We start from the raw sequence: 27518 nt of genomic DNA on the forward strand, positions 1-27518 counted from the left end.
ATTCACAGTCTAGCAAGGGAAAATAAAAACAATGTTGGCTTGAATTCACTGTCCTACAGCCTAGGCATGGTCTGGGTGGACGCCATCTTGGTCTTCCTTCATTGTAAAGCAAGCAGCACACATAGAAGAGGGTGGTTTTACAAATTCACCTGAACATTTTCTTCTCAGGATTTTCTGATTTATTTTTGTAATAGGCTCTCCTCAGTCAATGGACCACACACACACACACACACACACGAACGCAGACACAGAAACACCCACACACCCACACACACACACACACACACACACACATACACACACCCACACACACAGACACAGGTACACACACACACCAAAGCCTTGTCTGGGTAGAGTCCTTCACTGGGAGCCACCAGCATATTTATATTTCCCCAAAACGAGTACATTTTTCAAAAATATTGAGATCATATTTTTTAATGCGAAAACAAAACAAAAGTTTTCTCCCTGAGAGAGATGCTGTGTAGCGCATCGAGACGCAAGTGATTGTCTTCAACAAGCCACTGACCTCAGACCTATGAGGGGACGAGTGGGCAGTCTTGTTTGGGCTAGGGGTTATGGGGCCCAGGCATTATGGGATTCTATAACTAGGAGAAGCTCATCCTCAGCTTGTTCGGAGGATGACAACATGGCATAGTATTCACTGCATATGAGGGAACAACTAGCTACAGGGAAACATTGCAGGTTCTGCTGTTATGCACACTGACACTGGCTAGCATCTAGTCTCCAGAATAATTTGGCCACAGTGCGAGAAACATGTCCATTCAATCTTTAACAATAATATTTCAAAAAAACATGCTAAGTTGTAATAAATAAATAAAACAAAACAGGAAGTGATTGTCGATCATAGTTTACTGTAAAGATTGCACAATGTATTGCAATTTTAAGTGGCAAACGTTTCAGTGATGAATATCTATTACCCTGTTCTTTTTTTTCATGATCCGGAAAGGCGTCCCGGGAATAAGCAGTGCAAGATCTGCAGTGTGTGCTGTGACACGTCCTATTTTACTCAGGAACATAGAATGTCTGGATATTGCCAGCCAGACGGAATGAAATGACCAGCGGACATACTGGCGTGCATGCAGCCAATCGTGACCACTCTGTGACTGACCATTGCAGAAGGATCAGGTTGGACAGAGAAATACGGGGAGGGAAAGAAAACAGTTTCTTTACTTAAGAGGCCCAGTGATTATCATGGGCGGACATTGTGCAAAACGGGAATGAGAGGATTGGTGGTTGGTGGTGGGGGTTTGGGGGGGGGTTGAAAACATGAGGTTCATGCAGTGACTGCGGTTGTTATTCCCTGGCTGAGGATGTCATCATGAAAGACCCCCGGACAGTAGTTTCGGCCAGCTGTGGTGTTGTGGTGGGGCTGGGGGAGAACACAGGTCCTCCTACTATAATCTGCAATTTGATCTGATTGTTCGATAGCAGTCCAGCTTTGATGGACGGAGTTATTGCGGCGACAAAAAATTATCGACAGGATAGCAATCTGCCAGAATGTTTTTTTTTTGTTTGTTTTCGCCCAAAATATAATATTTATGTACATATATTCAGCTTGAAAAGTAGACTTTTTATCCTTTTAGAGTTGGAAAGACGCAAAATCCTCTACAAATACAGTATCAACAGGGTCCAGACAAGGCTTCCTTGACATAACAAAATTACCCCCAGGGTTACCCCAATATTCTTCAACAATTCTTTTCAATAAAAAAATTCTGTACTCCTGAAACTATAAAATAAAAAACACATAGACAAGGTTTCAGCCACATACGGTTGCTGCACTTTTAAATTAGGGCTAAAATATTAACAGAAAAATAAGTAATACTGGAATTCGCTCTGCACTAAAGAATATCTACTATAGCTTTTCTGAATCCACACAAATCCCTCCCCCACCTTCAATAAAACAATATCATGTTTAAAAAAAAAAAAAAGATAAACAAATCAACTTACCCAGTTAAAAGACAGCTTACATTTGCTAGTTAAAGTCTGTACATTTCTGGTCAGTTCTGAAGAGCCCCATGAATGTGGGTGCGTTATATACATTCTTTAGACTGTATCGGTGTATTGGGTCGGATAAGTGCTGGACATTCCTAGTGTTTGCGGCTGTAAGTGTCTGGACTGTCCGGGCTTGGGGTCCGAGCTTTGCGGTTGCTCTAATGATGTGTCTGCGGTCACGTCCATGTCCATTCTCCGAGACTGGACCGTGGGCAGTCACTTGGGCATGGAGATGGCCGCATTGGGGTCAGGGTTGAACAGCTCCTTGTAGAGCGGGGGGAAGAGCATGTTGACTGTCTCTGGGTGGAGCAGCTGGAAAGCCTGCAGCTCCTCTGTGTGGAGAGTACATAGGGCCGACAGCGTGGGGATCCGACCGATCAGCTACAGAGGACAGAAAGGGGTCAAAGGTCAGAAGCGATGCTTCAAGAAGTCTTAGTTGGTCCATGAAAACTGCAACTAAAGTAAAAAGGGCCGCAGACGATGAGGCGCTGCGATCAGCTAGTAGCCCTACCTTAGCCAGGGCGTCCTCATCCATGTGGTTCTTCTGCATGATGTGCTGCAGCGCAAAGTAGATTTTCTCCTGGAGCTTCTGCACCTTCCTGGGCTCCATGAGCCACGGCCGGTCTGGGTAAGGAACACGTAATCACACCGCGTCAGTCACACTTATTCATCAGCACGACTTAACTAGCGCGGCACATGTCAGTCGCTGTGTAAGAGGGCCAGACTTCTCCAGCCGGGCAGTGCCTCGGCCGTGTCTGCCTGTAGGTGGCAGCAGAACCTCGACGGTTGCTGTTAGTAGCGCGCACCAACCTGTTGAGATGAGCACGGCTGCAGAGAACAGCGCAATCTCCTCCTCGGTGAGCTGCAGGGAGCACAGACTCTTGGCGAAGTCAAACACTGCGCTGACCAGGGAGTCACAGCCTGGGAGAGTAAATAATGAGGCAGTCAGAATAGATTGAGGTTTATTTACTGCAGACACTTGCATATTATACACTATGTACTGGAGACTCTTACATATTATACACTATGTACTGGAGACTCTTACATATTATACACTATGTACTGGAGACTCTTACATATTATACACTATGTACTGGAGACTCTTACATATTATACACTATGTACTGGAGACTCTTACATATTATACACTATGTACTGTAGACACTTGCATATTATACACTATGTACTGTAGACTCATACATATTATACACTATGTACTGTAGACACTTGCATATATTATACACTATGTACTGTAGACACTTGCATATTATACACTATGTACTGTAGACTCATACATATTATACACTATGTACTGTAGACACTTGCATATATTATACACTATGTACTGTAGACACTTGCATATTATACACTATGTACTGTAGACACTTGCATATTATACACTATGTACTGTAGACACTTGCATATTATACACTATGTACTGTAGACTCTTACATTTTATACACTATGTACTGTACACACTTGCATATTACTGTAGACACTTGCATATTATACACTATGTACTGTAGACACTTGCATATTATACACTATGTACTGTAGACTCATACATATTATACACTATGTACTATAGACACTTGCATATTATACACTATGTACTATAGACTCTTACATATTATACACTATGTACTGGAGACACTTGCATATTATACACTATGTACTGGAGACACATGCATATTATACACTATGTACTGTAGACTCTCACATATTATACACTATGTACTGTAGACTCTCACATATTATATACTATGTACTGGAGACTCTTGCATATTATACACTATGTACTGTAGACTCTCACATATTATACACTATGTACTGTAGACTCTCACATATTATACACTATGTACTGGAGACTCTTGCATATTATACACTATGTACTGTAGACTCTCACATATTATACACTATGTACTGTAGACTCTCACATATTATACACTATGTACTGTAGACTCTCACATATTATACACTATGTGTATGAACACACTGGTGTTCTGCTGTTATCTCGGTTGCTCTGGTGTCTTGTGTTATACTGTAGTCTCATGCTATGTCTGTTGCACTGTTGTTTTATTACAGTGTAGTTTCATCTTATACTGTCATCTGTCATACTGTGGTCTCATACTGTGGTCTCAGCTGTTCTGTAATCAGGATATAATGTAACACTGTTACACTGTACACCCATAGTCTCATGTTATAAAAGTAATTTCATGTTAAATTGTAGTCTCATTTTATTCTGTTATACTGTAATCTTATGAAATACTGTATCAATCAATCACATTTATTTATAAAGCCCTTTTTACATCAGCAGTTGTCACAAAGTACTTTTACAAAAACACCCAGCCTTAAACCCCAAGGAGTAACCAACAACAGTGTTGAAGCACAGTAGTCTTGTTATACTGTAATCTCATGTTATTTATGTTATACTGCTGTCTCAAGTCTTTCTGTTATACTGTAATCTTATGTCATGCTATAATCTCATGTCGTATTGTTATACCATGTCATATTGTAATGTCATGTCGTATTGTAATATCATGTTATAATGCATTCTCACACTGACTGAAGGTGACTGTGGCATAGAAGCACGATCAGTTCCTTACCTAGTGCTTTGAACATCTGCATGCCCCCGTACTTCCCCTCAAACAGCACTGTGTTGTTCAGCGGGTTGAACGCCCGACACATTCTAACCAACACCACCTCCAGACAGCCTGGAGACAGAGAAAGACACCAGTACATTTTCACGTTGACACAACGTTGTCTTATTTTATTTCGCCGGAATGGAACGGAGTTGTTCTGAGCAGGAGGCGCGTGGCCAGAGGTCAGGCCGGGTCGGCTCACCTGACTTCAGCAGGAGGATCTGGTCGTTCTGGCACAGCTCCATGAAGCCCGAGATGCGCTTGGCGAACTCCACCACATACTGGATGGCATGGGTGATCTGGATGGCGCACTGCTGCCACAGGACGTCTCGCGTCTGCAGGGGGGAAGGCACACGTCGGCACGTTAGGGGCATCGGACACGTCAGGGGGTGCGTTATGTGTGTGTTATGACAGCTGGTTACATATCATGTAAGCACTCTTCAAACACGACTAGAGCACTTTAACCCACCAGCGCACACCTCATGACCGTGCACACTAGGAGACACACAGACATGAATTTGGCTAACTAATCCCTTTGTGCTGTTCACTGAAGTACAATACAAAGACAGGAATTTGTAAAATGCATAGTTAAGAAATAGTCAGCTCCCTCTCCACTCAGAATATCAAAAGTACAATCTCAGCAAATTGCCTTTGTGTGTTCTATAATTTCTGGCTGTAAGATGAATATCCATGGAGAATATTTCAAAGGGTTTTTCTGTAATGACCCATAATCCATTAGACACAGAGGAATGAAAGGGGTCACGATGATATAAAGGAACTACTGCTCTGCTTCACACACACACACACACACACACACATACACACACACCCACGGGCAGAGAGGAGGAGCCAGAGAGTGATAGAAAAAGAAGAAAAAAGCTGAGAAGAATAGAGGAATGAGATACCATAGAGGGTCAGAGATTGGGAGAGAATAAACCCAGGAAAATATAGACTGAAAAAGTGAATATAGAGGAAAAATAAATGTATACATTGAATACCGAGGGGGAGGCAGATTTAAATAGTGAATAGAGAGGAAAGATAAATATATGTAATAACGGTAAGATTTAAATAGTGAAAATAGACAGGGAAAGAGATATTTAAAGAGGAGGAAAGAGATTTAAATAGTGACCATAGTGTAAAGAGGCATATATAAATAGTGACTATAGTGTAAAGAGGCATATAAGTGGTGAATATAGTGTAAAGAGGCATATATAAATAGTGACTATGGTGTAAAGAGGCATATATAAATAATGAATATAGTGTAAAGAGGCATATAAGTGGTGAATATAGTGTAAAGAGGCATATATAAATAGTGAATATAAAGAAAAAAGAAATCTAGGGGAGACAAGGGATAGACAGTTTTAAATAGTGAATGAACCAAACGAAAGAGTCATAAATTTAAAAGAAAGAGACATTTAAATCATGAATATAGAAGGGGAACGTGATTTAAATAGTGACTACAGTAGAAATAGACATTTAAATAGTGACAATGTAGGAAAGAGACATTTAAATCATGAATATAGAAGGGGAACGTGATTTAAATAGTGACAATGTAGGAAAGAGACATTTAAATCATGAATATAGAAGAGGAACGTGATTTAAATAGTGACAATGTAGGAAAGAGACATTTAAATCATGAATATAGAAGGGGAACGTGATTTAAATAGTGACAATGTAGGAAAGAGACATTTAAATCATGAATATAGAAGAGGAACGTGATTTAAATAGTGACAATGTAGGAAAGAGACATTTAAATCATGAATATAGAAGGGGAACGTGATTTAAATAGTGACAATGTAGGAAAGAGACATTTAAATCATGAATATAGAAGGGGAACGTGATTTAAATAGTGACAATGTAGGAAAGAGACATTTAAATCATGAATATAGAAGGGGAACGTGATTTAAATAGTGACTATGTAGGAAAGAGACATTTAAATCATGAATATAGAAGGGGAATGTGATTTAAATAGTGACTATGTAGGAAAGAGACATTTAATGAAAAAGTGAATCCAGAGGAATAACAAACATACTGGACGACAATGGATATTGAGTTGGGAGGTGCTCACAGGCTGTGCTGTAGGTGAGCGAGGAGCACAAACTTGGCCGGCTACACAGAGCACACACAAACACTCAAACACACGCACAAACGCATTTGTCCCACACTCACTTTACTCTGGTACATCTTGATGTCATCGTAGGAGTGTGTTTGCCAGGCCAGCTGTTGTAGCTCCTCTGCTGTGTACTGACACGTCTCCAGATGAGACTTTATAATGTTCTGGGCAATACGATCTGTGGAGGGGGACAGGGGAAAGGAAAGGTCAGACGCGCTTCCTCACAAATGGAAGAAAATTGGTAGTTTAGCAGTTAGCGTCCTGCGTTTTGTATGGGAACGGAAAACAGACCAACCGACGACCCCCTTTAAAAACCTGGCACACTTATTCAACCGTCCTCAAGCTCACTAAAGTCTCAGTTTGTTATATACAGTACGGTTTCATCCATCATCTTTGGGGGAAGGTTTATTTTTATGTTGTGGTTTTATACTCACATCATTACATTTTGAATGTGGGTTAAAAACAGAGGTTGTCATCTTTACAAGAATCAGGAAATGCATTGTAAACCCCCGTCCAATTATATGTGCATGTAAATACACAGTACAGCGTGGTTCACTCTCACAGGGTTTTCTTGCAATAATGGGCTAAGCTTAGAAATGTCACATGGTCAGCTCTCGTTCTCTCCTTCAGCCTCCCTCCTCCTGATTCTATATCCATTCCTATCCCCCCCTTTCTCCTTTCCTCTCTTTATCACTCTGGCTTCCTCTCTCCCTCCCTCCCTCTATCTCCCACCTCCCTCTCTTTTCTTCTCCCTTAAGGCCGTCTGATCCCCTGTCCCTCCCGCAGCTTATCACACTGGCTCACTCTCCTTCAGCCGCCATGACACCCTCCTGTTCCAATCATCAGTCAAGGCTGCAGTCCTCCTGATCTGTGCTACATTTACACAAAGAGGCCAAACCCGAAGGTCCTTGAACCTAAATGAACCCTTGGTCACCTAGTTCTCCCATGCTGACGCTACCGGGCCCCAGCTGACCGTCCTGGTAGGGGCTGTAGTTGATGAGGTCGGCCGCGGGGGTCAGGTCGTACACCGGCTCCTGTTTGATGTGCTTCATGCCGGCCATGTCCAAACCCGACTGGTCCGGGGAGGGCTGGGTGGAGTCCATCCCGTGGTAGTAACCCCCCGGGGCGGCGTTCAGCTGGCCCTTGGGGAGCTCGATGACGTGGCCGTTGGCGTAGGTGCCTCCGATCTCGTGGTTGAGCGTGCTGAGGCCGTTGGTCAGGCTGGAGGAGTAGACGCGCGCCAGGGCCTCGGCCTCGCCCGCCTGCTGCTGCCGCTCGTTCTGGATGCGCAGCTGGTGCTTCTGCACCTCGGCGTACAGGCTGTCGCGCTGCTTCTTGGACATGCGGCCAAACTTGACCGCTACACTCAGAGAGAGAGAGAGAGAGAGAGAGAGATGGGGGGGGGGATTCATCGGTCACTGTGTGTGTTTTTATCCCTTAACCTCACATGCTTTCACACTCCACAGGTCACAGTGTTAATGCACGTGGGACATTATTTGTGTAGGCGACAGTCCTAACTGAGGAAGTGTCTTCCCTTTTGTGTGTGTGTGTGTGTGTGCATGCTCATGAGTGTCTGTGTGGGCGTTCGTGTGGGCCGTCTCACCATCTCGGGACATTCCCAGTGCGAGACACTTCTGTAAGCGACAGTGCTGGCAGCGATTTCGGTTGGTCCTATCAATCAGGCAGTTCCTCTGACGAGGGCAGGAATACGCAGCATTGTTCTGCTGACTCCGTCTGAAGAACCCCTACAGGACAACCACAAACCCAACGGCAGTCAGATAACAGCGAGTATGTTTTGGACAGGACAGATTTTTTTTTAAGGAACACAGTAATAGAATAGAAAAGAGCTGACAGGGAGTCGGAGGCAGATGTTGGCAAAGGAAGGAACGGGTAACACAGAGTTGACAGACGAGTGTTTGGGGAATAGATTCTGACAAGGGCCACAACCGAGGTGTTTTGGAGAACTCACTTTGCAGCCCTCACACGTGATTACTCCGTAGTGGATCCCTGATGACTTGTCCCCGCAGATTTTGCATGGTATAACTTCGATTTGGGCTGCAGACGGAGAGGGGGGGGGAGAACACACCTGGGTTACAGAAACGTCGTGTCACTCCGGCCAGACCCTCCATGTTCCCTCCGCTGCCACAGGACTCGTCAGGGTTTGTGCTTGGTTGGATGTGTGTGTGTCTCTCTCACATTTGACCCAGTGAGGGTTCACAGCACTTCCATTCAATAGGAACCTCTGCGGTCAAAAGGCTAGTGTGACATTTGGACATGCTGTTCATTTTAGCAGTAATTGAGGACAAATGGGGGTCCGGGGTTGTAGCGGCGTTAAATCAGCACTATATCTTCACTCACTCAGTCACTTACTCACATGTAATGCATTGTACTGTGGGACTGATATGGGCCCACACAGAATCATTAAGCCCCGTCAACTGACTACAGTAACCATGGCAGCTCCATAGTTTGAGGTGGAGAAGAACAGAGATAATAGAGTGCCAATGAGAGCAGGATAGAGGCCAATAGATAGGTAGAGGTCTCCTGACACTATCTGAGGGATAGCCAATTAAAATGCTAACATAATATGAGACCTATGTGCCTTTACGATTTTCCTGTCAAGGCGTCTGTTTTTTCAGTGATGGTGAGACTGACATTCTGTTCATTTCTATTCTCATTATTATTTTTACGAGTATTTATATATAATAGTATTGTCGCTTTAGTACAACTGGTCCAACCACTGTTCTTATATGTATACTTTGAAACTAAGTTAGTAAGAAACAGTAACTTTCCATGTCAGCATATTCTAATGAATTGATTTGAAAAGATAGAACAACAGACAGAGACATAGAATCCAGCCAATATTGAAATCAACCAATATTAATCTCTCAATTTATTTTCCCTTGGATGCCTTCATCCTTTTATTTAATTCAAATGTAGAAATGTTTTCCTTTTTATTTACTCCTGTTATTTATTATAGCATTCCTATTTCCCACGTATAAATATACATTGAACGGAGAGAAAGAGAGAGAGATACTGACAGAGAAATAAAAGGAGAGGCAGAAATAATGACACAAGGAGAAAAGAGATGGAGAGAAAGAGACAGTGAGGGAGACATAGTGAAAGATAGAGAGATAGAGAGATAGAGACGGATAGAGAGATAGAGACAGATAGAGAGATAGAGACAGATAGAGAGATAGAGACGGATAGAGAGATAGAAACAGATAGAGAGATAGAGACAGATAGAGACAGAGACAGATAGAGACCGATAGAGAGATAGAGACAGATAGAGACAGAGACAGATAGAGACCGATAGAGAGATAGAGACAGATAGAGACAGAGACAGATAGAGACCGATAGAGAGATAGAGACAGATAGAGACAGAGACAGATAGAGACCGATAGAGAGATAGAGACAGATAGAGACAGAGACAGATAGAGACCGATAGAGAGACAGAGACAGATAGAGACCGATAGAGAGATAGAGACAGATAAAGACAGAGACAGATAGAGACCGATAGAGAGATAGAGACAGATAGGGACAGATAGAGACAGAGACAGATAGAGACCGATAGAGAGATAGAGACAGATAGAGACAGCTAGAGAGATAGAGACAGATAGAGAGAGATAGAGACAGAGACAGATAGAGACAGATAGAGACAGATAGAAACAGATAGAGACAGATAGACTTTATCCGCTAAGACTGCACACTCACTATAAAGGGATTAGACACCCAATATAATCCTTAATGATTTTCTTCCTCAAGTACAGTTTCTCTGCGCAGCACACTGGCTTATCAGAAGCACCTGGATCACCCCAGAAACATACTAGAACTGTTACTTACATCCGATGTTCAGTTTGTGAATGATATTCAACAAATGTATTAAAAATAAATAGACTTCACATTCAGTCTAAGACATGGAAACACGTAGATTTCGTGACCCAGGGTTTAGCACAAAATGGATTATGTTCAGTAGTAACCAACCGAAGAAAACACCAGAGTAAATCTCTGGTGGACCACCTGGATTTATCCAATAAGATGCACTTGTTCTACATTGAAAACATTCCTTGCAAACGTTTGTTTGGTTTGTACAGCAATACCAGAAAAGTCCACAGAGAAAATGACTGTGAGGGTCATGTTAAGTTCTAACCTAGGCTTCTGGTGTCAGCGGAGAGAACGCTGCTAAAAGGTATGTCTTACCTACAACATCCGTTTTCATTTTCCGTGGAGAGAAACGCCTGAGAACATGTAGACACAGCGCTCTCTGTTGCAGGTGTAGCAGGGCGACAGGTGTTCCAATGTTTGTGTGTGCTGCTTAATGTGTGCATAGGTATGTAGTGTGTGTCTGATTGGTTTATGTCTAGGGTCTAATTGGTCTGATGAGCATCAGCAATGCTGATGAAGTGTGTGTATGGGGTTTGTCTGTGATCTGTGTGTGTATGTGCAGTGTCATAATGGGATTAGCCCAGGGAGCTGATGACTACTCAGAGCTACGTCTTCAGTTTTAGCCGGATCTGTGTCGTATGTTTACCCCAGAGAGATCCCCTGTTCCCCACATGAAGTGAGGGTCTGACGAGTGGCCTTGATGACCTTGACCCGTCTGTGACCCCTAAGCCTAAGAACATGCTGACAGAAGTTCTGGTTGACCACCCGATCCCCTGACCTTACACTGAACCAACAAGCAGAAACACAGACAGGCATACAGGCTAATCAACATGCTAGACACAAAAGTCAATATTGAAGAACGTGAGAGTTCACGCAGGGGTCATGGAGTCTCCACACAGTAAGTGTAACAGCTCTTGTGACATTCTTGCTGCCATCACTTTGGGTTTGCTTCACACCCAGGCACTCATGAACAAGTGGAGAGAAGGTGGAGTATAGAAGAGATCAGGACTGATCAGGATAAGACTTGCTTTGTTCCTGGGAGGCCACCAGGCTATCTGATGTACCCACTGTGAATGTGGCTTTACAAAGGTCCAGTATCTGATAAGCAAAACCAAATGCCCACAAGGCAAAAAAAAAAACAAACACAAGCATCTCCTTCATGCTCAAAATATGAACAGGTAGCACAACCTACAACTGTTGAGCTGGACTTCTTTACTTTTGTGTAGTGTGTGTGTTTATGTGTGTGTGTGTGTGTGTGTGTGTGAATGTGGTGTGCGGGCCTGTGCCTATGTGTTTGTGGTGGACTGGAACTGTAAGCGTTGTGAAGTTTGTACCCTCTGAGTTTGTTCTAGAGGTGACCCATTTCCAACCAGTTCCTGGCCAGCACCAAACTGGGTCGGAGCAGAACAGCACAGCAGGCTTGACTGAACTGGGCCGGACTGGGAGAATAAAACACACACACACACACACACACACACACACACAGAGCGCTATGGTGAAGATGTCAACGGAGGCTGAGTCTCAGTGTGTATTTTTAGTGTGAAAAACAGGTCAGTTGTGCTGCAGGCCACGGCTGAAATAAACAGACTGAATACAACTAGTAAACAAACAGAGAACAAAACATACGCTGTATGTGAGCATGTCTGCACGTCTGTGTGCGTGTCTGTATGTATGTGTGTGTGTCTGTGTTCGGGAGTGCCCTTGCATATGTGTGTATGCTACAACCCTCTGTTTTCCATGCCAATCCAACCACGTTTTCATATACTATGTATAGGAGCCACATCTCTGAATGTGGCTGTGTGGTCACTTAGGAGCAACATCTAACTGGACTTAAATGATGGACATGAATAAAGGGATTCATCCACTGGCCACACCACAGTTTATAATCACAGCTGGAGGGGTGTGTGGACTCACAAAGATTAGAATCCGTCTGTCAGTATTTCTGTATTCAAGTGGGTAAGTGTGTAGGATTTTGGGGTAATTTTGTGTCTGTGAGTTAGTGATGTGTGTAGGCGTCTGTATTGTTTTGTGTGTGTGTGTGTGTGTGTGTTTTAGCGTGTGTATTTCAGAATGTGTGTGCATAGCCACCGGGCCTGTCAGGTGGGATAAGGAGTCGGTCATGACAGCTTGGCTGTTGCTAAGGCGACCACCCACTCACTCCTGTCGTCTGGCTGTCGGAGCAATGATTTGCTGAGCCATCACACACACGCCTACAGGAAGTGATGTCATCAAACTTTGGAAGATGTCTTGCTTGCTGTGACCAACTACTTACTTTTTACTGCCTTCTCTGACAGCTGTTTGCATCAGTAAGCCTATGTTAGTATTCAACACCATGGGGATTGAGATAGAGCTAACACAGAAAGGTAAATTGTCAAAACAATGCTGTTAATACCGTATTAATGAAAAACATGTGCACAAGGAGCTCAGTCAACTCATTTTTCACAGATGGTCAGCAGATCAGTAGCAGATACATGGCTGCTCAGAGAAGTGTATTCTGAAGTGCTGCATTAATGATAAGGGCTTAACATTAACCTGTTCCTTCAGACAAGTGGTATATTCTTGTCCCATTTTTAACTTACCTTTTAGATGAACTTATGTGTCTGCAATATCTGGGAAAGAGCAGAACATCTCTAACTCTGTGTTGCGTCAAAGACAGGGAAACAATAATTAAATTTTAGTAGCAAAACCACTTGGCTTTTATAGGGGCCTAATTTAACATGTCCTTAGCTAGGGCAGTAAGACCATCAGCTAGGACACTTAAGTCATCAGTCAGGACACTAAGATCATCAGCCAGGGTACTACCATCAGCTAGGACACTAAGGTTCTAAGACCATCAGCCAGAGTACTATGTCCATCAGCCAGGGTACTAAGTCCATCAGCCAGGGTACTAAGACCATCGGCCAGGGTTCTATGACCATCAAGCAAAATAGTCAATTACATTGCTAAAAAAAAAAACCACTTAGCTAAACATAAGCTATTACTGTGATAAAGTGGTTTACAAAATCTAATCTGTGGCCACATGCCATAATATCCACAGACTAAGAATATATTTGCCAATTTTGACCATTATTGTCAGACAGCTCACACTGATTCTGTCGATCTCTAAAAATAAAATCACGTAACTATACATCATGGCATTAAACAGCCACCATGCACGTGAACAAAACAATGTCAGTAACTGAGAAACATGAGATTAAGTCTCACTTAAGGAGATGAATATTCCCTCGCAGGGCTTGTCATGAATATTTCATCGCTCCACTTTCTGGTAGCCTACAGCCGATTGGCTTCCACTGCTGCACACGCTTAAATAAAACAGGGTATGTTATGTCCAGTCAGTAAAAGAAATGACAGAAATTATTTTTAAAAAGCTATTACAGATATTGTGAATACAGTCAAAACTTGCATATACTCTCGCTTTAGAAATAGTTTTTTGTTGCAAAAAAGGCGAGTGAAATCCTCACAGAGAGCTCGGTGTCAGTGAAACCAACCGGCAGCCGGAAGAGGCACACTGACAGCCCTGTCCTAAAGAAAAGTCTTCATTGCTGCCCTAATGTTTTTCTTGTTGGAAAGCGTTTGGGTGCTTGCCTGGTACACGGCCAGCTTAAGGCGCTTGTGGAAACATATTTTACATTCTCAAACTGACTAACTTGAATACAACAAACTATATGTTTAAGAACGAGGGTAAAATCACAGCACACAAACACACACACACACACACTTTACCGAATGGACAAGTGAAATAAATCCATGGACAAGTGAAATAAATCTCTAAGTACAAAGATTGGGCTGAACTAATTCAGATGCAAGTTGGAGCGGCTCCATGTCCATGGATTTATTTCACTTGTCCATTCGGTAAAGTGTGTGTGTGTGTGTGTGCATTTGGAATAGTGCAGTACATATTCTTTTTTTCTGACTTGAAGCCCTGATGATATTAGGTCCTCCGACTGACTTGCTGTGTGGGTGTGGCTACCGTCTGATTGGCAGCTGAAAGTTGATACCTGGCCCTCTGACTGGCTGGTTGTGTGGTATGGGCTGGGCCCTGGCTTGTTGTCTGTGTTATCCTAAAGTTATGTAAGAGCCAGGGTGCAGAGCTGGCGATTCCATGGCTAAGAGGAGATCAGCCTCACAATCTCTCAGAGAAAGTAAAAGAGAGACAACAACAGACAGGCGACAACAGACAGACAAGGGAGTAAGGGAGTTCTGTGAGGTGGACCCCGCCCATGGATGTCTGCTTGGTGCAGTGAGTGATGGGTAGTGAACTGGCACGTGGAGTGTGTTAATTGATTTTTAATGAAGTGAGGAACACCGCTCAGTCTCCTGGGCTCCCCACTCTCTAAATAGAGCTTTAATTAGCTTCATTAGAAGAGATGGGAGCATCTCACATGAGCACTGGCTTGCCATAACTCAATTTATAGTGAACACACACACACACACACACACACACTCACAAGGGATATGAGCACAGAGCAAGACAACATCAATACAGAGGTTGATTCATCTCTTATTAGTCCAGAAATTGTGGGCTCTTCCTAAGTACCTCTTAAACTGTGGGGTGATGTTTTCTACTTCTAGGTGTTGTTGCCTTTCAACAGCCATTGCTGTTCACTGTTGCATAATAGTGAACAGGAGGGGCAGCCTGGAAATGCATGTTTCATCCATTTGCTAGCAGGGGCTAGAGAAGAGTCACCCGGGGCTATAGCACCCGGGAAAGGAAAAATATGGGTTATGTTGCAGCTTGTGTTGTTGCTCAGTCACCCACACACCACACACACAAACACACAAGCATGCAAAGACAGACACACACACTAACACACACACGCACACACACACACACTGACCGTCGCACCTGTGTTTTGCACTGGGGTCACGGATGTGTACACCAATCTACTGTGATGACCGTGGCACAGTGACATGGAAGCATTGTGTCAGGCTGAAGGTGTCTGCTTGGTTCTGCCTCCGTTTGGTCCGTGCATTCTACCAGGGTTAAGAACTAAGCAGCCACATTGATAAATTACACTACCCTGAGTACAGAGATAGCCCCGCCCCCATCCCAACGCCAGCCTGTGCGCTCTTGGGCAAACGCGTCTTTGTCCGGTCGACAGTGGCCGTGGTGACAGTGGCCGTGGTGACAGTGGCCGTGGTGCCTCCCCTGCCTCACATGTTAGAGGGAACAGGGTCGTCCAGCTTGACGCGAAGCCGCCGTGCTCTGTGGGTAATTGCTCATAAGGCAGTTCTGGGATCAGCTGCTCTGGGCTCATGGAATCCAGCTCTGTGTTCTGATAGGACACCTCAGAGAGGGAACAGAAGGGGGCCTCTGGCTAACATCCAACGCATCGATACACACTGACACACATGCCTGCATACATATAGAGTGCATGCACAAAATAAGGCACAGAGATGTCTTGTAGACACCAACAGTGGTAGGTAATACTGTACATTGGATTTAGAAATGCTATGCTAACATTACACTAGGTAATACATACGATTTGGGGATGCTATGCTAAAACTGTTTTAGGTAATACAAAGGACTTACAGATGCTATGCTAACACTGTTTTAGGTAATACAAATGACTTACAGATGCTATGCTAACACTGTTGTTCAGTAGGTAATATATAATAGAGATTTTATGCTAATAGTGTTATAAGGCTTATAAAGGGTTCCTGGTGAGTGGCCCTGAGATAGGGAAGGGAGGCGTTGGTACACCCAATCTCATTGACCCGAACACCTCCCACCCCTGTCCCCTCAGATCTATCTCCCACATACACTGTACCATGTCCTCCCCACCAACCTCCTCCATGACCGGTAGGATCTCCCACAGGATTGGCCTCTGAACTTTCCATTAGGACCGGGAGAGTGAGAGAGAGAGAGCGCACTGGACTGGAATGAACATGTCCAGGGTGACTTGTGTGACCACAGCATCTGGTCTCTCCCCCTCTGAGAGCCGCGCTATCCTACACATGGATTGTTACACAGCCAACGATGAGGAGGATCCAAATCATTCGGTTGCCGGAATGTACCCGGGGTAAACAAATGCCTCAAACACGTGGAGGCAGAGACACACATAGCCATTGTTACATCCCGCCTTTTCTGGTGTGAGAATGAAATATTTGGTGGCCACTGCCCGCTCCCTAACCCTCCCTTAACCTCACGCTGTTCTTCCTATGGCGTCGGCCTTGATCGTAATTGTAGTTGACATTCTGAGTGCGCGTGAGGGCCGGCGAGCGTGTGCACGTGTGTCAGTGAGAGGGGGGAGGGTAGACTAATGGAGAGCTGCTTACAACTTTGATTAGGAGCGTGCAGAGGACTGCTCGTGTTGGTTGGAGGACACTAATACCACTAACCCAGAGGAATAGAGGGTAAATACAGAAACACTCAATTACGTCTTTCTGAAATCCACAGGCAGGACAGTACATGGAAAGGCAAACTACAAGATTTGCCATAGAATGTTTGTGTACAGAATGTGTGTGTGTGTGTGTGTGTGTGTGTGTGTGTGCACATGCGTGCTTGTGCGATGCAGAGAGCAGAAGAGAGAAAATGTGTTTTAAAGAAAAGGTGAGTGAGTGTGTCTGTGTGTATGTGTGTGTAATAGCTTGCCTCAGGCCACAATTTAACTCAGTCTAACAAGGTTCTCCCTAAAGTGGCCCCAGGGGCATCTTTCTCAAAGAGACAAATTGATCACATAGACAATGAAAGAGGTCTCTTCACCTGCACTCTCTCTCGCTCTATGTCTCTCACTCTCTGTAACTCTTTTTTTTCCTTTCTCTCTTACGAGTATTCATAAAAATGTCTATACAATATTCATAGAGAATGGCGGAGGTTAGAGCAGACGAGGTTTAGAAATATTTCAAATACTCAGAGCGATTGCTTTTGCCCTGAAGCATCTTTTGGGGGTGGTTTACAGTGTTGGCAGTTTATTGGTTACATTGCATTCCTAATGAAGCGCAGGGTACAGATGTTAAAAAGTGCACGTACAGCAAACAGCAGACATATAACGAATGAGGCCCTGGAAACTCTTGTCAACGAGCTTAGCCACCAACATTAATACATTCTTTCTTTTTCCAATCTCTGGAAACCCCACCACATTGACTAAGATGCTGCTATGTACAGACACTAACCTACATGACATAATGGTGGGGCTATGTACAGACACTAACCTATATGACATAATGGTGGGGCTATGTACAGACACTAACCTATATGACATAATGGTGGGGCAATGCATTTTAAAATGTTTAACAGTGGAAATGCATGCGTCATGCATTATAAACAGACCATTAGTCTTCAAGAAGTGGCTTAATGTAAATACAAATGAGATACATACATGGTAAGGATGCTTAAAAACACACTTCATAATGAATAGAAATTACACAAATGTTTCTCTTTGTATGAAGCAGAGTCTAGTGTCAACATTATGAGCATTCAGCTGTGGTATGGTAACTGAGATCAGGGAGTGGAGACTACAGTGAACTACTACAGTTGTAATAGTATATATAAAGTATACAGCGATCAGCCAAAACAGCCCCTGACCCGTCGAGGCATGGACTCAACTAGACCTCCGAAGGTGTGCTGTGATATCTGGCACCAAGACGTTAGCAGCAAATCCGTTAAGCCCTATAAGTTGTGAGGTGGGGCCTCCATGGATCAGACCTGTTTGTCCAGCACATCCCACAGATGCTCGATCGGACTGGGAATTTGAAGACGTTGAACTCGTTGTTGTGTTCCTCAAACCATTCCTGAACCATTTTTGCTTTGTGGCAGGGCGCATAATCCTGCTGAAAGAGGCCAATGCCATCAGGGAATACCACTGCCATGAAAGGGTGCTCATGGTCTGCAATAATGCTTAGGTAGGTGGTACGTGTCAAAGTAACATCCACATAAATGGCAGGACACAAGGTTTCCCAGCAGAACACTGCCCAAAGCATCACACTTCCTATGCCTCCTTCCCATAGTGCATCCTGATGCCTTGTGTTATCCAGGTAAGTGACGCACACACATGATGTCAAAGAAAAAGTGATTCATCAGACCAGGCCACCTTCTTCCATTGCTCCGTGGTCCAGTTCTGATGCTCACGTGCCCATTGTAGGTACTTTCGGCAATGGACAGGGGTCTGACTGGTCTGTGGCTACGATGCCCCATATGCAACAAACAGCGATGCACTGTGTGTTCTGACACCTTTCTATCAGTACCAGCATTAACTTTTTAGCAATTTGAGCTACAGTAGCTCGTCTGTTGGATTGGACCACACGGACCAGCCTTCGCTCCCCACGTGCCTTGGCCACCCATGACCCTGTCACCAGTTCACTGCTTTACCTTCCTTGGATCACTTTTGATAGGTACTGACCACTGCAGACTGGGAACACCCCACAAGGCCTGCAGTTTTGGAGATGCTCTGACTCAGTTGTCTAGCCATCCCAATTTGTCCCTTGTCAAAGTCACTCAGATCCTTACACATTTTTCCTGCTTCTAACAAATCAACTTTGAGGACAGAATGTTCAATTGCTGGCTAATATATCCCACGTATTGACAAGTGCCATGATGACAAGATAATCAGTGTTATTAACTTCACCTGTCAGTGGTCATAATGTTATGGCTGGTGTATATATATATATATATATATATATATATATATATATATATATATATATATATATATATATATATATATACATATATATATATATACACGCCTGTTTTCAAATATATATTTACTATATATTCGAAACAGGCTCCTAGGGGCAGGGCTGAAGTCGTGCAAGGCTAAACAAATGGCCTTCATCAATAAGAAACAAAGAAGAGCCAGGCTGAAGTTTGCAAATGACCATAAGGATTGGACCATAGAGGAATGTGTGGAGTAAGGTCATCTTCTCTGACAAGTCACATTTTCAGCTTTGTTCAACACCTGGTCATCTAATGGTTAGATGGAGACCTGGAGAGGCCTACAAGCCGCAGTGTCTCGAACCCACTGTGACAGACTGGTGGAGAGCTTGACAAGACGCATGGAAGCTGTGATAAAAAATCTGGGTAATTCCACCAAATATTGATTTCTGAACTCTTCCAAAATGAAAACATTAGTATGTTGTTGTTGAAAAATGATTATGAATTTGTTTTCTTTACATTATTTGAGGTCTGAAAACAATGTATCTGTTTTTTGGTTATTTTGACCAGTTGTTATTTTCTACAGATAAATACTCTAAATAACAATATTTGTAATGTTGTCAGTAGTTTATAGAATAAAACAAAACTGTTCATTTTACTCAAACACATACCTATGAGTAGTAAAACCAGAGAAACTGATAATTTTGCAGTGGTCTCTTCATTTTTTCCATAGCTGTATATATATATAAAACGGTGGTTTGAATACAAGTAGAGTAGTAAAAGGTTCTGTGATGTCATATCAGTGGTATACTGTGTCATATATCCATGTCTATATACACCACACCTAAGCTCTGTGTTTTGGCACTGTACATATATAAAAAAAAACACATACAAATTAAAAAAACACCATGTATTGCACCAAACCTGTGATCTGGTGTTTACTGGGGTTTGAATGGAAACACCACTGAAGGAGCCTTCTGAAACACCATCAGGCTGAATATCTTTGTTTTCAAGGGACTGTTGTGAAAGCCCTTTTGGTGTTAGCGTTCGGGTTAGGACACATTCGGACATACCTTAAAGCATATTCTGGGTTCAGCTGAAATTCACGAAAGCAACAACAACAACAATAATTGCAGCTGCAAGCAGCTTCCCGGGTTTCAGCAATGTACCGACGGTGCCACCATCAAGGCAAATTAGGCATTTTCCCGTAATTAGTTCCTTCTCTACTCCTTAGCCCACTTTACAAAACATCACAAATTCACAATGAAAAGATAATGCATAGATTACCAGCCATAGCATGGCTGCAATGAGCCAATCAGCACCGTTGTTTTTACCCCACAACAGCATCATGTCTAGGCCAAACAAAACCACATTTAGCTAGACCGAGTTTAGCTAGACTGATATATCTGACCATATGCCTACAATATAACAAAGATATACAGCTGAAGCCCTAATGAAAGACATAACAATAATTAAAAATAAATGTCAAATCAAATTTTGCGGTCATTTACCAAGGCCATATAGACTAATGCAGGTTGATGAGTATATGTAATTCGCTAACTGCAGCAACACCCCTCATTTGTCCTCCAGTTTGTTGAGCTGAGCCTCTATATAGTGTATGGTATGCTCCTACAATATGTAACAATCAATTCATTGCATTCATTTTTGGAGCTTGATCTATTTCTCTTGTTTATCAGAGGTGGTGCATTAAGTGTAACCAGCTGTGTCGGCTGTTACATTGCTATGTTCAATGTATTTTAGTTCTGTTCGTTTGGTTTCTATGTTCTTTGATTAGTTTCACCTGTGTCTAGTTCAGTCTTCACCTGTGTCCACTTCAGTCTTTACCTGTGTCTAGTTCAGTCTTCACCTGTGTCTTGTTCAGTCTTCACCTGTGTCCACTTCAGTCTTTACCTGTGTCTAGTTCAGTCTTCACCTGTGTCTTGTTCAGTCTTCACCTGTGTCTCATTTTCCTCTTTTTGTCTCCCTATTTAAGTCAATCCTGTCCTAGTGTTTCTTCTTCTGTAATAGTTTTATGTGACTTTTGTGTATCATGTTCCTGGATGTACCCTGATTTCCTTGGATTAAACTACTTTTGTTTAAGAACCCCTGCACCTGTGTCCAGCAACCTTCCTAAGAAGGTCACATTAAGCAGGATGGTTGTATAGGAGTCCTGCTAGTGACCCTACTGCTGGAAAACTTGTTGCTACCAGCTGTGCAAATAATTCAATTGAATGAATCACTTAATCACTCACAAGTTTTTTAAGCAGAGGTTATCATTTTTTTTGGGTTCTATAAAGCTGTGTCTAACGCTCAATTATAAAATAAATGATATTGATTATTGCACCATGCATACACTCATCAGATCAAAATGTATTTTTTGTCTCTTATGATCAGATACATCAATCCACGTTAAACATTCAAATCTACATACTCACACTCACACACGCACACGCTCCCACACTGCTACTGAATTGCACACAAAAGAAACATAAATCAATGGCTCACAAGATCAGATTTCACTGTTGCATAACTTTTTTTCAATGTCTCTTGTCGCTCCAGCTCTCTGCATGTTCCTTGTTCCTTCTCCAATCTCTGCCTTGACTTGTACACTCAGGACACATCTACCGTAGGTGCTACTGCACAAAAGTGGTGAAGTCAAAGTTCAATCCCCTGCGGCACCACAACACTACAACCAGAACGACTGTATTTGAATGGATGAAGAATCCTGCCTGAATACACTACATCTCCTGGGACATGCTACATATTTAAGGGCAGAACTTAAGTCAGAATCAGCCAGAGCTTGGATGCTATCAAGAGATCCCTCATAGCTGAGATCAAGTAGAAGAAATATACTGCTAGGTTCACACACACAGAGACACACATACACAAACAAACACACACATACACACACACACACAGACATACACACACAGAGACACACACACAGAGAGAGAGACATACACACACAGAGACACACACACACACAGAGACACACTGACTGAACGCGTTCCACTGGTCTCAGCAGGGTTTCGTCTAGACTCCCTCAGACGCAGTCGCTAAGCAAACACGTTTGGATGCCACCCTCATGCTCAGAACCGTGTACGGGACCACACACTGACACATGCATGGTCTACAAGCTACTGGTGGCTACTTAATCCACAACACACAAGGCACCGCTGACACACACTAACACACGCTAATATACACACACAAACCCTCTATCACACGCATCACCTCTCCTTGTGTGAGTTGCATTTCTGATGTAGACATATCGAGAGACAGAAATACAGGAATAGAGGAACACAGCTAAAGATAGATAGACAGAGATAGATAAACAGAGATAGATAGATAGACAGATTAGTTAGATAGACAGACAGATAGATAGACATTATACTATTGCCATATGTGGATTATTGTGTGTGGTTGTGCGTATGTGCGTAACTGTTTGTGTGTGTTTGTATATGGTTGGTTGTATGTAATGTCTCAGTGTGTAGAGGATTACCTCCCCTGGCCCAGGCTTTGAGTAATCTTTACCAGTTGCATAACACTGGGCCATTAGTCAGCAACACTCACAATGAAAACATGTTCCTCTATACCATTTCTTTGGTTAACTGTCTGCTATTCTGTTTAGGTACATTGACAAACGTAAAGATGCAGTCTGGAGCTTTTGCATATAACAAACTATTTTTTAAAGCTCCCACTTTGGAGTGGATGTGTACTAAATTGTTTATATGTGCATAATTTGTAAGTTCAATGACTACCATCAAATTCCAAGTTGGAAAATTTGTTGTTTTGATGACATGAGGCACATATCGGTATGTAAATCACATTGTACACACATTCGAGGTCCTCTTTTGGCAGGACAGAACCACTTCAACAATAAGTGGTCAAATATTCCAGTATGCATCTTTAACATTTGACCACCATCAACCGAGGTGTGTAGGGAAGCTTCTTAGACACAACGAATGACACCCACCTAAAGTTAGATGAATGTTCCTATGTAAGATACAGAATTCTGTCCATGCTAGGAGTAATGTTGGTGAATTGATGACATAGATGATGTAATGTGATCTAAATGATGAGGAGTGTAGATTATGTGCACCACAGTATAGATTATATTGTGGATTGCTTCCGTAGAGTTTCAGGAAGTATTGATTCCCTGATCACGCTTGGATTGGCTGATCAATGCACATGCAGGATGCCTATAATTCTATTGGCATTGGGACCTCATGCATGGCATTGTGGCTATTTGTGTTTTACAGGCCAGTGCTGAGCCTGGTATATATGTGTGTGTGTCTGTGTGTGTGTGTGTGTGTGTGTGTGTGTGTGTGTGTGTGTGTGCTTGCCTACATGACCCTGAGCTCAAAACAGAAAGATAAAAAGTGACAGACAGAGACTGGGAAAGAGAGTGGGGGAGGAGTGTGATGGGTAAAGAAGATATTTTACATTAAAAAGAAGACATGTTGATATGCAGACAGCGAAAGAGAGAGAGAGGGAGAAGTAACATATTGTAAATGAGAAAACTATCAAATCTATGGTGTTGAAGTGCGATTAATAGTGCTGTCACAGAAAGGAGAGAGTTGTCAATGGTGCTATTGGCCTGAGTGAGATAACTATGTATCCTGATTTGATGAACATAATATTGTCCACATTCATCTACGTCTCTCTAGCTCCACCTCTTTCTATACTGCTCTCTACCTCTTTCTCCTATCTCTCTCTATTTCCCTCTACCTCAACCTCTCTTTCTAGCTCTCTCTCTCTTTCTCACAAGCACTCAATCTGTCTCTGTCTCTCTCTCAGTCTTTCTCCACTTTCCTTCTCACATTGGTCCACGACGTCTCCACCTTTACCTTCTTTTTTCTCATTCTATCATTATTGTTTGTTTTTTTCCACTGGAGAGGATTGTGATTGACACCTACCCCTCACAGAGACAACTCGATAACCCTGAACCCACCTGACCCCTGAACCATCCTCCGTCTGTTTTGCCTGAAAGGATGGAGGCACGTCCTGGCTGCAACAGCCTAATCTAATCAACAATACAAAGCAAAGGCTCAGTCTATCCCATTGAACTTACACACCCAAATACACACAAAAGCACGTACATGTTTGTGCTCATCCACGCACACACACACAAACACACTCACACAAACTGGAAAACAGTATGAAGTTTAGAAAACTGGAAAGCAGTATGAAGGCATTGGGAGTTTGTGTGTGTGTGTGTGTATGTGGGGGGGGGGTATGAATTCATGCATGTACACAAACATATATTATTAATTTATGAACGTTTGGTCAAGTGTGGGAGGCCTATGCACCTATTCTGTGTTCAGGTGTGGGTTTGTATGTAAAGTCAGGGACGTACATTAAGTGCAGGTACAGAGTAAATGTGCACGTTTCCTGAAAGGCCACATGACCAAACAATCAAATCGAATGGAATAAACTAATCTGCATCAATACGATTTTAGACTTGCAAGTGAACTGAAGTTGGAGTAGCTCAAATTAAATATAATTTAGCTATTTGATTATTAGAGAATAAATAAAAAGACAGCGCCATGAAAACAGCTTGTATGAATTACGCTTGGTTGTCTTTTAAACTGTTTTCTTGCCATGCAAATTGTCGGTAAAATGTGTTTTCTTATGAAGTCATATATCGCATTGGTTAGAGCCTAATCATTTTAGAAAGTTTCCAATTAACTACTTGTTCTTAACAGCCTACCCGGTCATTTCGCAGTAAGATTGTTGTCGCACATTGAATTGGATAATCTTCGACAAATGTTATTATCAAACAGCACTGTATTCATATTTTAGTTTATATAAGTCAGCAAATGTAATCGCATGTGTTGATCAGGCCAGGAGAAGCAATTGCTAAATTAAAATTAAACAAGTAATTTTGAGGTGCTTGTATTGTTCATAAACTCGTTGATGTGAGTGCATTTCTGTGAGTGGAGTATAGACTCCAAAAGCAACTCACTACCACGTTGGGAGAGGGGCAGCGCGGCGCACACTGATTTAATTCTATCTGACAAAACCCTTTGGGGCGTACAGAGGAAAGGAGAGAGGGAGAAACAGAAACAGAGAGAGAGAGAGGGATAGAGAGAGAGCTTCAGGGGCCTCTTCCACCCACCACGGCTATAAAGTAAAAGCCGGACATTTCGGCACCCCCCCAGGAAGCCCACGCAGGAGAGGGGCATCTTTATTTCGGAAGGGATGTAAAAACCCAGGCTGCTCCTCGCAGATTCGCAGATGTAAACTGAGGTTTGTTCAGTGTTGATGCAAGCATTTGACTTTCAAAGCCACTGCCTTTCATAATACTCGCACTAGAAAAACATTAATAGCCCACTGTTTATCACAAGGTGTTGTGGCCCATTGAACACATATGATAATATCGCTGTCGAGATTAGTTAGGTTAAATTGGTTAAATAAAGGCCAAACATAATGGAACATAAAAGGCTACAATTAACGCCTACTTCTATTCCTACTAATAACGAGCCAAGTACTCTCTATATTGCATCTTTATTGATGACAAACTCGTATAAAGCAAAATAATGTACATTAACCTTAAATGCTTTTAAAATTCATTTGAAATAGCCAATTAAGGCAACAACGTTTTGTCGTAATAATATCTTTCTAAATAAATATTGAAAGTGCAGCCTTAAACAAAATACTGTCCGTCTTTAATTTAGAAATTATTCACTTTTATTGTAACACTATATTTACGGTTGGCTTTTCCTTTGCTCTGGTGTTATTTACACATAAAAAGTGTGTAATTTAATAAAAAAGATTTACTATTTTCATACGGGCTTCAAATAGCCTATAGCTGTAAAAGCATCTGATCACTAACCAAAAGGTTGACAGATCGAATACCCGATCCGTCAATGTAAAAATGTATCGTTCCTTCTTTGAGTAAGACGGTTAACCCTAATTGTGGCGGTTAGTCGCTGTGGATAATGCACCTCTGGATATTATAATAATGATAGTCACATTTCCACTATACCTAGGCCTATACACTGCATTCACAATTGGTCATCATGTAAATGCACCTTTATAATAATGGAAAATCGGTATTGCCACCGTTTTCAAGTTCTCGCAGGAATTGCTGGGGTCGTAAAATAAGCAGTATTTTAATTAAGTCATCTATCCAGTGCACATAATTGGGACCAGAGAATGTGGAGTGAGCTGTGGGGTGAACTTTCGTTCTAAAATAATGGGACATTTTCTCTCTGACACTCTCTGGTTGCATGAACTTGTGTGTGTGTGTGTGTGCGTGTTAGTATGTGTATGTGTGCGTTGAATGTGGGGAACACTGATGTTGCATTTCGATGCTTTCGGCACGGTGCGGCGCTTGACTGACGGAAATGGGTTAGTAGAGCGCATGACATGTTGGAACGCAGAACCTCCACACTTGGCCCTAGCAGCATGGAGGTCTGTAGGACACACAAGCCTATAGGCTACCTGCTGTCGTCTGAGAAAATGAAACACGTTTTTTTATTGAATCATCACAGGCAATTCGTTTACGGCAATGGCAACATAAACCTTGCGCGGCATTAGGCTAGGACTCGGTTAAAAATCTAATGTTATCTTGGCAATGGCACACCACATATAACTCAAAACACCTGAAACCTAGACGTGCCTCCAAACAATAACACTGAGACGATAACTTAGCTAAACACAACACACGTCCAAAAGAAAATAATCCGAATTAAATGTTACTCTCACTCCTAATAGGCGAAGGGCCTAAGTCTGTGTGGGAACAAAGTTTGACAAAAAAAACTTATCGAGTAAGTTCAGACTACATAGCTCACAACATAACTACATTATCAAATGAACGTGTAGAAAACAGTGTGATGTGAGTGTATGAAAGAGAGGAGTGATAGAATATAGAATATAACTGCCGGGCGGCACTCGCAGTCCGTGTCCCGTTATTTAAATTAGCTGTCAAAAGCAGTTGGATCCTTACCTCGCATGGTAGTGGTGTTGCGACTCGCTTCTGAATGCAGTAGTCATGAAGAAACAAACATAAAGACTGAAAAAAGCAAGATCCTCGGGCAAAGAAAAATAAATCAGTTGTAATATTCGGCGTCGTCCACGTTCATTTAAGGAGTGTTGTTTCTGTGCGAAGGCATTCCAGACCAGAACTGACTCAAGTCGCGCGCTGGGCAGAGCGGAGCAGTGTGGAGCGTAGTCGGACGGTTTGAGTCGTGCGCGCAGCGAGCATGCGGGTTTTCACATGACATCTGCGCCTGCACATCCACGGGAGGTTTTCACTGTTTCTCCG

At 42.7% G+C, this 27518-nt stretch overlaps 1 protein-coding gene across 2 annotated transcripts; it reads right to left on the reverse strand.

Annotated features, from left to right (window-relative positions):
• On the reverse strand, positions 1-27518 carry rorb (RAR-related orphan receptor B). Of its 2 annotated transcripts, none has more exons than XM_010876857.4 (10): positions 27201-27518; positions 8738-8823; positions 8372-8513; positions 7703-8128; positions 6825-6946; positions 4858-4990; positions 4620-4727; positions 2824-2934; positions 2525-2637; positions 1-2394 (listed from the first exon to the last, which is right to left on the reverse strand). In XM_010876857.4, the coding sequence occupies exons 1-10, from the start codon at positions 27205-27207 to the stop codon at positions 2230-2232; spliced, it is 1413 nt and encodes a 470-aa protein (XP_010875159.1). In that variant the 5' UTR covers positions 27208-27518; the 3' UTR covers positions 1-2229. The 2 variants fall into 2 exon arrangements, with proteins under 2 accessions (XP_010875159.1, XP_010875158.1); XM_010876856.4 differs by lacking the exon at positions 27201-27518 and adding an exon at positions 10966-11336.

This window comes from Esox lucius, chromosome 13, assembly GCF_011004845.1.
Source record: "Esox lucius isolate fEsoLuc1 chromosome 13, fEsoLuc1.pri, whole genome shotgun sequence".
In the NCBI taxonomy this organism is placed as follows: Eukaryota; Metazoa; Chordata; class Actinopteri; order Esociformes; family Esocidae; genus Esox; species Esox lucius.